We start from the raw sequence: 14,969 nt of genomic DNA, 5'->3' as shown, positions 1-14,969 counted from the left end.
GGGGTAATTTTCATCTTATTATAAGCATTTGGGGCAGAATGATCCTTTGGGAAGGAACTTCCTGGTGTCGAGTACTTTGGAGTAGGAATGAATGATGTGATATGTTGTTAGATGTTTGCGGTATATTATTCCTCAGTGTGTATGTATTCATTGCTTTGGGCGCTTTGTTTCATCCACGAGGTCTGAAGTCCATTGATTGGACTCTGGTCTACATAAGCATTGTTCATCATTGAAACATGATACAAGCATCCCTGCTCTCACCAAATATAAGAATGCCAGAATCAGATCATCGGAAGCGAAACGGCCGTCGATGCATTTCGAGATTCATCTTGTTCGGGTCCGATAACGTATACAATAGCACTGCATGGAGTCCATCCCCTAACATCTCCAGAGACGTATCGCGCACACGAGCATGTTCTGGAATGAAGCCGGCTATCTCGCCCTCGCTCTCGATTGCAACTACCTGACGTGCCAGAGTAGCGAAGAATCGAGAGTCATACGGCCCTTCGCAGTGGGGCCAAGAATCGAGTAGACTTAATGCTCGTTGTCGAGTTGGGAGATCTCGACACCGGAGACTTGTCCAGCTTAGTGGAGCAATGACGCCCATGTCGGTCACTATCTTGGTAAGATTCGTGCCGTACTCTGCCCTCATGCTGTTTATGATGCGCTCACAAAAGTTCACGAATGTTCGGAATTGCGGTAGATAAGAGTCATATACGAGCTCTGACAGGCTGAGCATAGTTTCCAGATCCACCATCAAGACGATATGGTGAAGCCTTATCATGTCCATGCTGCGTGCTTCCTTGGCGGTCATCTTGGATGGATGAAATTGTGCGCTGAATGTCTCAAAGGCTGAGATATGTTTCATTAGCTGAGTCCGTATCCTGTGGTGCTGGACTGATAGTTGCAGGACGTCGACCATTGGATTTCGGAGTAATGGACGACAGGTGGTTCGAAAGCGGAAGACGACACTTCCCAGGGGATCTAGCTTGTCTTTTACGTCCTCCAAGCTTTGGAAGTCGAATTCTTGGTTAAGAATGTCTGTAGTCAAATAGCCATTCTGTGCCCCCAAAGTAGTAACGGAGCCAGATACTCTGAAGTGCGCGGATTGAGCATCCAGCTGCGCGAACGCTCGCAGAAATGCCCTTTCGGCAGTAGATTCTTGGACCGGCTGGAGGACTTTTGACAGTACAAGGGTACGTGCCTCGTCCCCCTCACGGTTCGCCAAAACATGAAGCCCGTTCTGAAGATGAGTGAACGCTTTCCCCCGATTGCCTTGAAGGTACTCGAAGAAAATGAAGGCGACACAGCACATTAGCACAGCCAGGCGCACCTGCGGATCGTTTGACGGCAGGCGTTTTTGTAGGGCAGTGATGGCCCTGCCGTATTGCTCGAGGGCGAAGCGATGGTGATCATTACGATCCAGGTCAACTTTCCGCAGCGTCGTTCCTCTAGCTTCTAAGTCTTGATGCAGGGCCCCCAGAGCAACGACCGCATGGCAGACAGCGGTTTCGGCCTGGCTCATCTGGAGTGCCAGTCGCTGCCAAAGTTCCGAGTCATAGAACCCCACCATCCTAGGCACAGTGTGTGTTTGGAAGTAGGTAAAGCACCGGCGCTCATCTGAACTCATTCCAGGGAGACTGATTCGAAGCCGAAACTTTGGGGGACTAGCATTGAGCAAATACCCGGCGACTTTTGGGAGTCTGGTCAAGTCGTACCCATCACAAGTCCGTCCGGTGGAGGTGCAGTTCTTGCACGCTCCAGGAGCCTCATCGCATTTGACTCTTCTCGTCCGACAGGTCCGACATCCGGTGCGGGATCTTGGGGCGTAGTGTCTTCGTCTTTTAGTTTCCATTCCGTACAGTCACGAGCAACACGCATTCTGCAGAAGCAAGGTTTGGACCCTGAGTCAGGCCATAGGGGTGCAGAGCAATTAGCTTACCTGCTAGTCGGTTATAGTTAGGGTCATGGATGCGTTGGATTAGTAAGATGATGGTGAGGCTTTGTTGGTCAACAGATTGCCACTATCCCAGACCGGCAGCAGTAGCGCTTATTGTTGGTGCCCCTCCAACCAGTACCGGTTATTCACCCCGTAATTCCAGTAATAATCTGCAGCAGTCAAGGCTGAGATCTTACTTCGATAAGTCTAGTTCTGTGGGGAAGGTATTATAGCTTTATTCGCGGAATAATCCTTGGTTTCTTCGCCTGTGTTAGCGATGCCCACAGAATTATATACCTGTCTGAAACAATAGGATCATCATAGAGCACCTCTTGGTTGTCATAAACAGAAATTGTTTCACACTGTGGACGTGATAAGCACAGTATCAGAAATGGAAAGTATAGAGGGCACACGTACTAGCTTTAGCCTGGTAGTATCCAACGATGAGGCTCTGGTGCACCTGATGCCCATGTTGTACCGCTTCCCCCGCCAATCCCACTATTACCGCAAGGGAGGAGGATCTTCTTCCTCCGCGACCGGCCTGACTGGTCCTCTGTTCTCCACGCCGCTGAGCCTAGTCGTACTAATTCTCCGGCTTTCTGTCCGGGAAACCGGTGATCTCGAAAGATGTCCGGTGCTTCAGATAAGTATTCCCCGCTTTGATAAAGTCTGATAACTGTCGTGTGTCGCTGATAAGGCGGCGGCCATGCTAAAAGTCCATACATCTAAGTCTCCATATCCACACGAGGATGCTTTGGGAGACATTATTCTTTGAAACTCTTCACACATAGTGCTCTGATTTAATATACCGCACAGCACAAGGTTCAGGATCAACATGGACAATTCCGTAAAATCTGCGGCCCCTGTTGCCCACTCCCTTGATGATAAAGGGTCAGGCAGTATTCGGGTCCAGAATGCAGATGAATTGCGCCTGGCGCAGATGGGTAAGTTCGATGTCACCAAAGCCTCTACCTTCTGCAGTTCTAACAATGTTTTCTACTTCCGATCAAACAGGCCATAAGCAAGAGCTGAAACGCCACTTCTCAGTATGGAGTCTCATCGGGCTGGCTGCAAACTGTACCATCTCCTGGACTGGTGAGTTGCGTACCACTACAGACTTGACAAGCCTCATGCGACGCCTCAAGGAACCTGACATAACCGCAAACAGGACTCGGTCTGGGTCTCATCACCTCCATCAACGCTGGCGGTCCCGGTGCCCGTACGGAGCCCCGTAACTCTAGAACAATGCCATGAAATTGACACTCCCAGTTATCTACGGATTTATCCTCGTCTTTATCCTGCAATGCTTTCTAGGAACATCACTAGCGGAGTTTGTTTCTGCGTACCCAGTCGAAGGTGGGATGTATCACTGGATTGCAGCCATTGCCCCGAAACGTTACAGCAATGTGTTAAGCTTTGCGACTGGTTGGAGCACAGTGTTCGGCTGTATGGACCTTGACAATATCTGCCAAGTAGTTTGATGCTGATGTCTACAGGGATATTTACCACCGCCTCTACGAACCTCGTTTATTCGTCGAACTTCGTCGCCCTTATTGCCTTATACAGACCTAATCTTGTTGTGCAGCCTTGGATGACTTTCGTTGCGTACCAAGGGTTCAACGTTATAACATCTGGAATTGTCATGTTTGGCAATAAGTGGATGCCAGTAATCAACAAGTTCTCATGTTGGTATATGATTCTTGGTTTCTGTGGTTCACCTGCTAATATGGTTGATGGGATAGTATGCTACCTCCAACTGGCCTGGTTCGTCATCCTGGTCACCGTCGCAGCCACTGCCCCCAAGCATAACGATGCAGAATTCGTCTTTCGTACTTGGATTAATGAAACTGGTTGGAAGAACAACGTCATCTGTTTCATAACGGGCCTAGTCAACCCTCTCTACTGCCTAGGCGGCCTAGATGGGATCACTGTACGTATTTCAGCTTGCATTGCACGGAAGTGGCTACTAATCAGAACCACAGCACATCACCGAGGAAATGCCAAACGTGAGTAGCACACATTAGCGCCTGATCAGGAGCTAAACTATACATTGCAACAGCCAGGAAGAAATGCTCCTTTAGCCCTAGGTAGGCTAAGTAACCCTGTTCCTCTAAGACTATACCAACGCAACTGTCTTCTTAGCTTGCACACTCGCCATAGCTTTCGTAACCGGCTTCACCTACCTCCTCAGTCTCATGTTCTCCGTCCAAGACTACGCAAGCCTCGCCGACTCCCCGACAGGCCTCCCCCTCGCAGAGCTTTTTCACCAGGCAACCCAAAGCCGCGGAGGCGCCTTTGCCCTCGTCTTCCTTCTCTGGGTTGCAGTCGGGCCATGCATGATCGGCTCACAGCTGAGTATGACTGGACTACCCCTTCTAAGCTACGAATCGACCATTCACATTAACGACGGGACTCTAATAGGTACCGGACGAATGCTCTGGGCATTTGCCAGAGACGACGGACTTCCCTTCTCCAAATTGTGCGCTTCCAAATCAAACCATGTAATCCGAATAACAGACACTAACCGCATCCAAAGCTGTTCCAAAGTCAACAAGCGATTCGGAGCCCCCGTCAACGCCCAGCTATGCGTGGGTATCATCATCGCACTTCTAGGCTGTATCTATCTTGGTTCCAGCACCGCGTTTAACTCGATGATGAGTTCTTCTGTGTACGCACTGCCCCACTTCCTACAAATCCCTAAAACATCAAGAGAGAGTTTCCCTACGTTTCTGACTTTTCTCCACACGCAGAACCATCAACAACATCGCCTACCTTGTTCCCATCCTCACAAATGTCCTCCTTGGTCGGAAAACCATGCACCGTGGTCCGTTCTCACTAGGATATGTAGCAGGAATGACAGTAAATATTATCACTGTTGCGTGGCTGGTCTTCGCAATTGTGTTTTTCTCGTTTCCGTATGATATGCCTGTTACTGGTGAGTTATATGTTACAATTTCTCTTTATCAGCGTTCAATTTCGTTCGTATTCATTCTAATATTTATATAACAGCCTCAAATATGAATTATACGTGTGTATGTGTTGGTGGATTCTTGCTGTTGGAGCTACTGTGGTGGATTGTGGCGGGGAAGAAGTATTCGAGACGAATGCAGAAGGTAAGGGAAGAAGAGAAAAATGCTTCACAGGCGGTGGTGGTGGATCATCTGGGAAAGAGCTGAATCTGGTATTGTTTTTTGGGTTTGGACCAATTTGTCTTGTCTTACGTGTATTGGTTAAGGTTATATTAAGGTTGAATTTATGACATATGATTGTGTATTTATTAGGAGGGATTGAGATGCTCTGGACTTTGATACTGCACGGCCCCCGTACATGCATATATGGCCCTTGAAGCTAAATTAAATCCTTGATTTCAGATTAAATATACCGTGCATATGCATTTCGGATGGCGGGGGCAACTAAATGTAACAACAACGTCGCAATTCTCGCATGCCTGCAGTGCAAGGTGGCTGACGCGTTGAGAGGTCATGTCATGATTATTCTGAGTACAGAGCTAGAAGTCAATCAATCGGCCATACCCGTAATAGGGAAAATGGCGGTCACATATAGCATCTGATGGACGAATTGTGGAGAAAAATATTAGCAGTCTTTAAGCCTCTCAGAGCTTTGACCATATACTTCAGTGTAGGCGAGCAGGAAGAGCTCCTCAACTGCAGGTGAAGATGCATCTGCTACCTTCCACATGAATGTGGTAAACTTTGCGCATTAATATATAGCTCAAAGGCTGCATTAGTACTATCGCATGTCTAGTCAATTTCGACCCTACATTTGCAGGGTTGGTTGTCCCTACTTTGCTGATCACTCAAATGCAATTATTATCCGAGGCTGGCGTAACATCGTCGAGTCCGTTATATAAGATAGGTGTAGCTAGATATTAAGTTCAGTGATGTGCTGAGATTAACACAGTCTCCCGAACAAGAAGTCCTTGACGACTGGTGAGCTGGAGAATTCAGGGTTCAAGAGGACACAGCTACGCCGATTGATGTTAGCGATGAGCCACTGACAAGACTCAGGACTGAGAATAACGTCGTTGCTGCTTACTTCAAGAAATATTCCAAACCAACCCTGCGGGACTCGAGAAATGAAGCGCGAAATTTGACTGGGTATCATCCGTCAGTCAGATTCATGACTCGTGTGGGCTGTCTCGGACGTACATATGACGCTCTTGGGAGGAAGAGGAGGCAGGGCATTCTTCGCATGTGGGAAGGATGCCACCAATCGTTGTCGCAAGTCGTCGAATTCCGAGTACCTAGGGACAAACATCTTAGCAAAGACCAACCATTTAGGTGAAATCCCGAAGCTCACCTTAAACGGACGGTGATGGGACCACCCTACAAGTCATTAGCACACAGAACTTCTGAGAGCATGAAGCGATAGCTCTGCGAAGCAATGAAATGGAACACCCGATGAGAGAACGCTGACGTACATCCAGTGTTTGTATCCTGCAATTCCATACTACATAGGATCCGATACCTGTCTTGCCTTGGACGACGACATGATCATCGACAACAACACTTTTCGCCCATAACCCACGACTAGTCTCACAGTCCGGATCCTCTGTATGGTCCTCAAGTGTAATGCCTGGCGCCTGGTCAATAGAGAGGTGTGAAGCTCTGGATGCGTTTCTATGGTGGCTCCAATACGGCGGAACTATGCCGGACACCGGACGGTCCCTGTGCGAGAGGTCCTGTGCCCGAGGAAGGACCGAACCATTGCTCACAGCGACCCCGTCCGAAAGGGTTGCAGCTATAGTACCATTGTTTATGATGTCCGGGGGAGGAGTCGAGGATTGGGTAGGCGAAGAAGGGCGAGGTTGGTGCGGAGGCACGGAGCCAATGTCCTCATTCGCTGGCTCCATCCATCTAGATATTCGGTGGACGGGACAAATGCGAGCCTGTCTGTCACTAATAATAGGTTTGGTAAACGGCGTGCAACCACAAAAGAGGAGATAGGTGGCGGGGGATGGCTAAATGTTTGGTCACTAACGGGAATTACTAGTGAAGCTTGCTGGCACAACAGGAGGTCTGTGTACTGCGTTTCAAAGCCACAGGGTGTCAGCCCGGGTTTCGGTCAGGTATGGCTCGGTATGATACCCGAGAGTGAGAGGGAGCGGAGACTCTGAAAGAAGGAGGGGGAAGGGATGTTGATAAGATAGAATGTCTCAGATGGGGAGGGATTGCTGCTTGAAGCCCATGGATTGACGATCGATATCAAGTCATTCCATCGGCCACGCTCCGTGTTCCGAAAGGAGCCAACGGGGATCACGGGACCACATCGTCCAACGCCTTTCCAGAAGGAGCGAGTCATGTGCTGCTTATCTAGCACCCGCGAAGGTACCTAGTAAGTGGGTAGGTCTTTTGGTATGGGTGAAAGTTATGTTAGACACTAAAAGACATATATTTCAAAGGTTATTTTTCTGTTTTTTGTTTGAAAAGGATCTCCATTCTGCACCAAAAATGAGAACCAAAAAAAAAAAAAAGTCAACGCAGGATGCTTTCTTTGTGCAGCAAAAGCAAGACTCAATTCCCTCAGGACTAGACTAGTTAAACAGGGTAGTCCAATTCCGGCCGCATTATTTCCCGCTAGCCAATTTGGCGCAGACTAGTTCCATTCCTCCTAGTCCCAGTTGGGCCTAGTGACCAGGGTCCACGCTAGAAAAAGCCAAGAGTAGCCTTGCCCAATCAGGCATTCTCTAGTAATGGAGGATCGCCCAGTCGGGGTCCTTCAACTGAGACAAATGCGGGATCCTCCCCAAATCCTGCTCCAGCCGAGGTGCGGTTGCTTTCCCCGTCTTCCGTCGGCTGTCAGCCATTTGGAAAGATTCACCCTATCAACTGGTTCTCTTTCTGAGACATTCTCACACCATCAGAGGCTGGTCTGCTGCTTTCTGTTCCATGCAGAAGTCAGGCGCACTGGCAAATTCTCCCAGACCTGCAGTCAATGGCCGAGTGAAAACTAAACATAGCAGCAAAGCAAGCAGGGAGGAGAGGGGCCATGTTACCTGACAGGCTAATTCGATATTGCAACCCGCCAACGAGGGTTCAGACAGAAACTTAGTCTTATCTGCTATCGTACTGTATGGAGCTTTGCTAGATGACTTTCCAATCGGCTAGTGGTAACCAACTCGACCGGCCTCTCTTCCGGCGTTTCTTGTCTTGCTCCCTCGCCTCTGTCTTCAACCTGTTTTGCCCCGTCGTTATCATTCTCCCGGTGGGTAAGAGTCATACGGTCAATGGGACTGGAGCCGCAGACTTTCTCAGGATTGCTCCAGTCATGGAAAGGCAATAAGAAAGATGGAGACTAGCCACTCACTTAGCTCTTGCCAACCCGGCGTGGCATTTGATGGCTGGTTCCAGAAGAGGCCGTCTGGAGCTTAGGGAACTCATAGCGCCGCCACCCCAAGCTGACCTCGCGTAACGGGCGAAAAGTAGTACGGTGTGCGTGAAAACTTATACCGAGCTTTGAGCGCCAGCTTTTCACTATTTATCGCTTGCCCTCTTGGCTTCCTGTTTTCTTTTTTTTCTCGGTTCTCCCTCTGGCCGTCCTGAGATCTTGCTATTTCCTATTTGAGTTTTCTGTCATTGATATCACTAGCAGCTCAGTCCATCATATTGGCCGACTACCTGTCCAAAACTCTACTACACTTCAAGCTGCCTAAGACTGAACACGTATGTGCGAGGCTATCATATCTCTCAGGTTCCTATTCATTAGTTACAGAGATCAACACTGACATCTTGCATCATCACCACAGTTCAAGGTCCTTCCATCTATCCTTCAAATTCCGCTGTCGTACCCACCGCTTTTACGCCACTCGATATGCTTCTCCTCCGTCCCCTGATTGCTATCGCCTCCGTGGCTGGCCTGGTCCTCTCGCAAAACACCTCCTCCATTGACCCAAATAGCGTCCCGATTGATACAAGAAGTATGTTTTCTCTGCAGGTAATACTATGGTGCCAACTGCCTCATCTGACTGTGTAACGATAGAGCAATGGTGTCAGTCTCAGACCTCGTCATGCCCATTACTCTGTTATCAGTTGCCAAACACATCGGGGTCACCCAAAGAAAACACATGCGACGCTGTAAGTGCGAGTAATAAACCTCTCTCACTTCATCTTGACTGATGCCATGGACCCTGAATGCAGAAAACACTCCAATACCAATGCATCTGCAGCAATGGCCTGAGCCCCAACTCGTCTCAGTACTCACAGACCATCCCATACTTCATTTGCACTGAAGAGAATGACGAATGTGTCACCCAATGCAATGGTGACTCGAGCTGCCAGTCAGATTGCCGGTCTCAGCACCCCTGTGGTGCACAGAACCCCAAGCGTGTAAATGTCACGTCTACCGCTGCATCCACTACTGCCGCAGCCACAACTTCCCTTCCACCTTTCACTGGAGTCCCTGACAAGGGAGCAGCAGCCAGGCCATCGACTGATCTTGGTCAGGTATACGGCCTGGTTGTAGTTGTGGGAGCTTTCCTGGCCGGGTTTACGACGTTGCTTTGAGACAAGGCTGCAAGTCAGTATGAAGTTAATGTCATCTCTGCCAAGTCCTGGGTTGGAACCTTTGTAATGGGGCATGCCAGATTTATGTAATAATCACTTTTCGTTATGTGTTTTGTTGATCTCAGAAATATTCTTCTATTTTACTACGAGCGCTCGCAGCTAATTGATGGAGCGTCTTGCTTCTTGTCTCGAAGTCGACACAATTTATGTAATGGGAATCCATGAAGGCATCCACTCTTTACAGCTCTTAGAGATACTTTGGTTCATGTGTGCTACATTTGGAGGCACTAGTGCGCAGTGTCTGATGTTCAATGAAGATACAAGCAACTTACCTGGCTGGGAGCGAAAAGCTGCAGGGAATGGTATCTCCGGATAGCTATGTTGCGAGACGAGCGACTGACACTATTCCCGAGGGCGAAGATCACGAGTATACTTGGGGCATTCGTTGCTTTTAAATCATAATGCAACAGATGGTGAAGCCAGAGTGACTCGATTTTGAGTGGTGATATCCTACACGATGCTCTTTGCAATTCTTGCACCCCTTGAAGAAGAGTTCTCTCACCTTCTGCTTTTAATGTAATACTATCCTTCGCGTGATGGTAAGCCGAGGTGAAAGTGAATATCTGGGACGAGTTTTACTCTACTTTTACTTGATTTTGTTTACCACAAAGTTCTAACTTCTGTGCATGTGTTTCTTTGAGGGGTCAACAACATCCTCACCCAGAGCACCAGCAACCTCTCTCCTTCATGTACCGGCAGCAGTTGTCCCCGCTTCTTTCCTCTCTTGCATTCACTCTTGCGTTCAGCAACTTCTTTGACGACTCACAACACTGGAGGGTTCCTGAGGGTGGCCAGGGCAGGTCAGCCCAGTGTTCCTGCCACTTTGGTCAACATGAAACCCATTCACTTCTTCCTCTGAAAAACTCTTCCTTGTGCTGATTCTTTTCTCACTCGGGGCCGACCTTCTACTTCTCTCACACATCGAAAGGAGACGTTCCATGTTCTTCATCTCCGGCTACCAGTCCTGTCTTCTGTTACCTCTTGTGTCTGAGAGCCATCCCTCATCTCTGGCAACTACTATACAACTACTTTTCCTTCTTTCTTGAGTTTAAGAGAACGAGCTTTGTTTCTCAGGGTGCTCTTTCTCTTGTTCTGTTTCCAACTACATATTTCACGTCTCTCGTTGTGATCTCGCTTTCTACAAACAATATGCCAGGCGATCGTGTAAGAGCAGTCCCCATTATTAACTACCGTGCTGGGAAGAGATTAGGATATTATTTTAACAGCCAGTTTAGGGATCCCGTTTCTGTCGTTTCTGCTTTAGACAGGGACACGAAGATACCCAATGTCATTATCTCACCCTGTGCCGTGGCCTTTATGAACTAGTACGTTGAACTGGTTTGTCATAGTGCGACTACTAATCCTTGTGCATTCTCTCATGGTCTCGAACCGACCTGGAAGCAGAATAGGTCTTACTGAAACTCGGGGGGCGCTCGACAGACTGGCCAACCGTCGGATAAGAAATAGACGCCGAAACATCAGACGCCGCGAACGTGCCCGAGCTCAGATGACGAATGTCGTAAGTACTCCGTGAGCTTATTGTCCACATTGCACCGTGCTGAGCACTTCCGCTCAGGCGAGGCGTGGAAATCATGCCATGAATATTGTATGTACATGCAGCTATTTGGCGGTGGCTAGCCATGAACTTATGCTAAGACGTCCGATATAGAGCCGCCGTGGTCCTGTTCATGCCGCTGCGACATATCAGAGGTAAGATGCATAACCGTTTCTTGGGATATGGCAACTGATGAAATAAGGGTTCCATCTACTACGGTTAGACAGCCTGTTGTTCCCGCAGCTGCGTAGGTAGCCCATGATCCTTATCCTTATGTCCTCACTAACAAAGCTGGTTAAGACCGACCTCTGGCAATGCAATTGCTCAAGCCGCTCCGGGGGAACAAGTGACACTGTCTGTGCTTCACCCACCGAGAGTACCTGTCCACGAGCCAGAGCGTGTATCATCAGTCGCGACTGCGACCAGGTATGTTGTTTCGAAGCTACGCTACTCGAAGCATATTTATCTGACTGACTTATCAGTGACACGGACGTAACTATGGGATTCGAGTAAGTATAATACGAATTCTAGGTGTTGATCTCCGCAATAACACGCCAGTAGAGAACCCAACATCGGTGGCATGGCGGTAGATGCTAGGTAAGCCGCCATGTGGAGTATGGCCGAGAATTTTACTGATTGCAATCGTCTATAGTCAACCACAACCTGTCGATGATCTCATCAGTTTCGATACACTCGACACAGCTGAGGACGAAGTCGTGGTGATATCCAGCCATACTAGTGATGTCGTCGAAAGCCACTGTGGAGAACTATTCACGATTGTGTAACTGGGCCTGTGGTTACTACTAAGTACTACGTTGCTATGGTAAAGACACGTGTGCCTGTATCAGATCTATCAGATTTCGCTGACGCTCTGTGTTTGTCATGAATGCCGTGGAGTGTTTTTATTGCTTTGGGTCGAGATATGAGCTAATCTCGAACCTATTGGTCACGAAGAATTGCTTTGAACCACTGAAGGGGATATGTGAACCAAGTTGTATCTAGACCAGAAAAGCCTGAGAGGAGTTACCACATTGTGCGTGATTATCTAGGTACGACCAGTATTTATGTAGTAACTGGAGACAGTCAGTATGCAGGAGCTACTGGCCTGATGGGGGCCTGAGGAATAGAGCAAGGACAGCTATAAGGCGGTCAGTAGGGCGGTGAATACAGCCCAGGCAGCTACGTCGATAGATCGGGCCAAATGATGCGGCCGTCGGTGACCTTTGCGATAGATCATCTCACCCGCACATCCCACCCTGCCGGCTTGCATGCTGCTATTTTGATTTGCAGATTGCCCTCCATACTGCTTCGTGGCCGACCTTGCTGGGTCACCATCTACGAACTTGAACGAAGCCGTTGTCTGACATCCGCGGACGCCTACGCCTCGAAGACCCGCTTGTTCTCCACTTTTCCTCTACCTGTGCGGCGTTATCGCACTTGATTGACTGCATTTCAACATCAGGAGTCTCGTGGATACTCGACTACACTGCCGGAGACTACGGACAGGACAAGCCTCTCCTTTCGACTCGCTACTTTTCCCATACATCGTTCTATAATACCTCGCGTGTCAGTAGCCGAAAGCCGCACGGAGCTGACGACATGGAGTACATGCAATCAGACCCTTTCTATGGGGCTGTTCCAGCTCAAAGTGCTGGGTCAGTCACTGGCGCCGGGGGTGTGGATTTGGAGTCATTGAACGGAAATGTAGCAGGTCCTATGGTGAAAGTAGATGGTATGCTGCCTCTATCGGATTGATTCAAAGGAATGGCAATGAATAACCCTCGTCTTCCAGATCCGCCCAAGTTTGAACTCGAGTCATATATTGCGAACTACACCGGTATGGTTATGCCTTTGATTACAGGCGCTTCGTGCTGTGGCTAACCCGCTCCTTACTTCTAGGCCGGACCAGATTTAATCGACTGTTCCTCATAGGCACATGCTCCACTTATCTCTCTGTCGAAGCATTGAAGGCTGCAGTTGCAGAAGCCAAAGGCGGCAGGGATGTTTCGAGATACGAAAACGCTGTTCGGGCACTTGCCGAAATTGCACCTAGTGACCCAGAGGCAACTCTTGATAAAAATTGGGTGGATCATATGAAGAAGTCTGTCAAGGCGGAAACAGATCGGCTAGAGCACGAGCTTAGAGGTTACAAGAACAACTTGATCAAAGAGAGCATAAGGGTACGTTACAACGTATTTGGCAGGGCGACAAACTCTTTCTAATTGCTTTATAGATGGGCAACGAAGACCTCGGGCAACATTACAATCAGATAGGCGACCTCGTGTCGGCTTCCAAAGCATACTCTCGTATGAGGGACTATTGCACCACACCAACCCATATTGCGTCGATGCTGTTCAAAATTATTAATGTTGCAATTGAACGCGGCGACTGGCTTAGTGTGCAGTCGAATGTGCACCGGCTACGCAACCTGCAATCGAAGCCAGAGGAGCAAGCCAAAAACCAGCCCAAGATGTCTGCTGCGCTGGGTCTCTCCCAACTACACTCCGGTGCATACGTGGATGCTGCCAACAGCTTCTTGGCCACCGAGCCGAGCTTAGGGGACTCTTACAACGAAGTGCTCACCTCAAACGACGTTGCAGTATACGGTGGGCTTTGCGCCCTGGCATCAATGGACCGGAATGAGCTACAACGTCGCGTGCTCGACAACAGCTCGTTCCGCAACTTCCTTGAGCTGGAGCCGCACATCCGCCGGGCGATCTCATTCTTCTGCAACTCTAAATTCCGAGCCTGTCTCGAAATCCTAGAAGCCTACAAGGTCGACTACCTTCTCGACGTCCATCTACAGCGCCACGTCAAGACACTATTCACCCGCATCCGCACCAAGTCTATCCAACAATATCTCGTACCATTCAGCCGCGTGACCCTCGAATCCATGACGAAAATGTTCGCCCCGGGAGTCATAGGCGGCCAAGCCGACCCTACGGACTCCAACTCGCCCTTCGTGCAGGAACTCATCGAACTGATTCAGGATGGTACCCTAGACGCGCGCATCGACTTGGAAAAGAAGGTGCTGGTCTCCAACCAGGTCAACCTGCGTACTGACGTCCAGCAGTCCATCCTGGACAGCCTGGATAACTACATCCGCGAAGCACATATTCGCGTTCTGCGGACCAACATTATCCAGGCTGGACTGGAGGTCCGCGCAGATGAGCGACGACCGAAAGACGACCGGGGAAAGGGTGGGGAGGCATTTGGCAATTTCCTTCCTCGTGGTCCGGGAGTCATGTAATGCTAGCCAGCCAGTCGGCCAGTCGGCCAGTAAATGAGATACGACAAAGATTATTAAAGCACCATTAGCCACAAAATTCCTCGTCTTGTACGACAACCTCGAATGGTTCACGTAAGGATGTACATCAACCGTTATTTATTTCTTACCTTGTCAATAAGAGGAAACCTAACAGGTGAGATAGATCACTCGTAGCAATCAGTTTCTTGGAGAACAAGCCTTTCTTCTTGTCCTCCAATTAGAGGTTGTAGTCTAATAAGAAGATTGATTACCTCCTATTCGTTGGGGCCCTGGATCTTTCTAGAGCCGGAGGATTCCGAGAACACCCCAAATAAATCATGATTAATAGTATTAGTAAAGCCTCCATCCTGTCGGTTCTGTGAGCAAGTAGGTCTAGTTTGTATTCACACTCTAGTTCTGCACGTGTATAGATAGTGTGTATGCTCCCGTCTATCGTCTCGTCGTTGTGGTTTGCTGTATATTAGTAGTACTAGTACTAGGGAGAAGTCTAGGACATGCTGATGTTAACTTAGACCTTAATACACCCCATTATCTAAGTATTCATGCTACAGAGCGCAGCTATACCTACTTACTAAACATCTTGTCTCAATCTGTATGATAATGTTTGACATAATAATATTGAGT

General features: G+C 48.8%; 6 protein-coding genes across 6 annotated transcripts; 4 read left to right on the top strand and 2 right to left on the bottom strand.

Moving 5' to 3' along the window:
- Positions 1-120: 120 nt before the first annotated feature.
- BDQ94DRAFT_180158 (Zn(II)2Cys6 transcription factor) lies at positions 121-2,410 on the bottom strand (the record flags this gene model as incomplete). Its single annotated transcript, XM_026773554.1, has 4 exons — positions 121-1,841; positions 1,876-2,024; positions 2,248-2,301; positions 2,357-2,410. 4 exons carry the CDS (start codon positions 2,408-2,410, stop codon positions 287-289), a joined length of 1,812 nt encoding a protein of 603 aa, XP_026624697.1. The 3' UTR covers positions 121-286.
- A 35-nt stretch (positions 2,411-2,445) lies between these two features.
- On the top strand, positions 2,446-5,197 carry BDQ94DRAFT_146423 (putative choline transporter Hnm1). Its single transcript, XM_026766820.1, has 13 exons — positions 2,446-2,883; positions 2,954-3,034; positions 3,108-3,158; positions 3,209-3,385; positions 3,436-3,624; positions 3,682-3,869; positions 3,922-3,945; positions 3,999-4,026; positions 4,082-4,294; positions 4,361-4,418; positions 4,476-4,607; positions 4,690-4,874; positions 4,949-5,197. Exons 1-13 carry the CDS (start codon positions 2,775-2,777, stop codon positions 5,113-5,115), a joined length of 1,602 nt encoding a protein of 533 aa, XP_026624696.1. The 5' UTR covers positions 2,446-2,774; the 3' UTR covers positions 5,116-5,197.
- A 2-nt stretch (positions 5,198-5,199) lies between these two features.
- BDQ94DRAFT_146418 (uncharacterized protein) lies at positions 5,200-7,149 on the bottom strand. Its single transcript, XM_026766819.1, has 6 exons — positions 6,941-7,149; positions 6,381-6,858; positions 6,260-6,285; positions 6,109-6,203; positions 5,996-6,053; positions 5,200-5,924 (listed from the first exon to the last, which is right to left on the bottom strand). The coding sequence occupies exons 2-6, from the start codon at positions 6,810-6,812 to the stop codon at positions 5,852-5,854; spliced, it is 684 nt and encodes a 227-aa protein (XP_026624695.1). The 5' UTR covers positions 6,813-6,858; positions 6,941-7,149; the 3' UTR covers positions 5,200-5,851.
- A 1,261-nt stretch (positions 7,150-8,410) lies between these two features.
- On the top strand, positions 8,411-9,545 carry BDQ94DRAFT_55527 (uncharacterized protein). Its single transcript, XM_026776040.1, has 4 exons — positions 8,411-8,622; positions 8,706-8,876; positions 8,939-9,033; positions 9,097-9,545. Exons 2-4 carry the CDS (start codon positions 8,771-8,773, stop codon positions 9,460-9,462), a joined length of 567 nt encoding a protein of 188 aa, XP_026624694.1. The 5' UTR covers positions 8,411-8,622; positions 8,706-8,770; the 3' UTR covers positions 9,463-9,545.
- A 1,105-nt stretch (positions 9,546-10,650) lies between these two features.
- On the top strand, positions 10,651-12,125 carry BDQ94DRAFT_55530 (uncharacterized protein). The gene is made up of 9 exons (XM_026776041.1): positions 10,651-10,686; positions 10,758-11,041; positions 11,099-11,128; positions 11,192-11,232; positions 11,280-11,324; positions 11,378-11,503; positions 11,560-11,586; positions 11,639-11,674; positions 11,730-12,125. The coding sequence occupies exons 2-9, from the start codon at positions 10,901-10,903 to the stop codon at positions 11,860-11,862; spliced, it is 579 nt and encodes a 192-aa protein (XP_026624693.1). The 5' UTR covers positions 10,651-10,686; positions 10,758-10,900; the 3' UTR covers positions 11,863-12,125.
- Positions 12,126-12,324: 199 nt separating this feature from the next.
- Positions 12,325-14,653, top strand: BDQ94DRAFT_55514 (COP9 signalosome complex subunit 1). Its single transcript, XM_026776039.1, has 4 exons — positions 12,325-12,809; positions 12,870-12,914; positions 12,977-13,257; positions 13,311-14,653. The coding sequence occupies exons 1-4, from the start codon at positions 12,677-12,679 to the stop codon at positions 14,325-14,327; spliced, it is 1,476 nt and encodes a 491-aa protein (XP_026624692.1). The 5' UTR covers positions 12,325-12,676; the 3' UTR covers positions 14,328-14,653.
- Positions 14,654-14,969: the final 316 nt, after the last annotated feature.

The sequence above is a fragment of the Aspergillus welwitschiae genome (genome assembly GCF_003344945.1).
Source record: "Aspergillus welwitschiae strain CBS 139.54b unplaced genomic scaffold BDQ94scaffold_22, whole genome shotgun sequence".
NCBI classification, from domain to species: domain Eukaryota; kingdom Fungi; phylum Ascomycota; class Eurotiomycetes; order Eurotiales; family Aspergillaceae; genus Aspergillus; species Aspergillus welwitschiae.
Note: the sequence above shows the minus strand (reverse complement) of the source record. Positions and strands in the feature narration are given on the sequence as shown.

Coding starts and splice junctions, on each gene's coding strand:
- BDQ94DRAFT_55527 (XM_026776040.1), top strand. CDS start 8,771: ATGCTTCTCCTCCGTCCCCTGATTGCTATCGCCTCCGTGGCTGGCCTG. Junction 8,877..8,938: donor CGTCCCGATTGATACAAGAA/GTATGTTTTCTC, acceptor GTGTAACGATAG/AGCAATGGTGTCAGTCTCAG. Junction 9,034..9,096: donor AAGAAAACACATGCGACGCT/GTAAGTGCGAGT, acceptor CCCTGAATGCAG/AAAACACTCCAATACCAATG.
- BDQ94DRAFT_146423 (XM_026766820.1), top strand. CDS start 2,775: ATGGACAATTCCGTAAAATCTGCGGCCCCTGTTGCCCACTCCCTTGAT. Junction 3,159..3,208: donor CGCTGGCGGTCCCGGTGCCC/GTACGGAGCCCC, acceptor TGACACTCCCAG/TTATCTACGGATTTATCCTC. Junction 4,419..4,475: donor GGACTTCCCTTCTCCAAATT/GTGCGCTTCCAA, acceptor CCGCATCCAAAG/CTGTTCCAAAGTCAACAAGC.
- BDQ94DRAFT_146418 (XM_026766819.1), bottom strand. CDS start 6,812: ATGGAGCCAGCGAATGAGGACATTGGCTCCGTGCCTCCGCACCAACCT. Junction 6,286..6,380: donor GCAGGATACAAACACTGGAT/GTACGTCAGCGT, acceptor AATGACTTGTAG/GGTGGTCCCATCACCGTCCG. Junction 6,054..6,108: donor TCCTCCCAAGAGCGTCATAT/GTACGTCCGAGA, acceptor GATGATACCCAG/TCAAATTTCGCGCTTCATTT.
- BDQ94DRAFT_55514 (XM_026776039.1), top strand. CDS start 12,677: ATGGAGTACATGCAATCAGACCCTTTCTATGGGGCTGTTCCAGCTCAA. Junction 12,915..12,976: donor ATATATTGCGAACTACACCG/GTATGGTTATGC, acceptor CCTTACTTCTAG/GCCGGACCAGATTTAATCGA. Junction 13,258..13,310: donor TGATCAAAGAGAGCATAAGG/GTACGTTACAAC, acceptor ATTGCTTTATAG/ATGGGCAACGAAGACCTCGG.
- BDQ94DRAFT_55530 (XM_026776041.1), top strand. CDS start 10,901: ATGGTCTCGAACCGACCTGGAAGCAGAATAGGTCTTACTGAAACTCGG. Junction 11,504..11,559: donor TCAGTCGCGACTGCGACCAG/GTATGTTGTTTC, acceptor CTGACTTATCAG/TGACACGGACGTAACTATGG. Junction 11,675..11,729: donor GGCATGGCGGTAGATGCTAG/GTAAGCCGCCAT, acceptor AATCGTCTATAG/TCAACCACAACCTGTCGATG.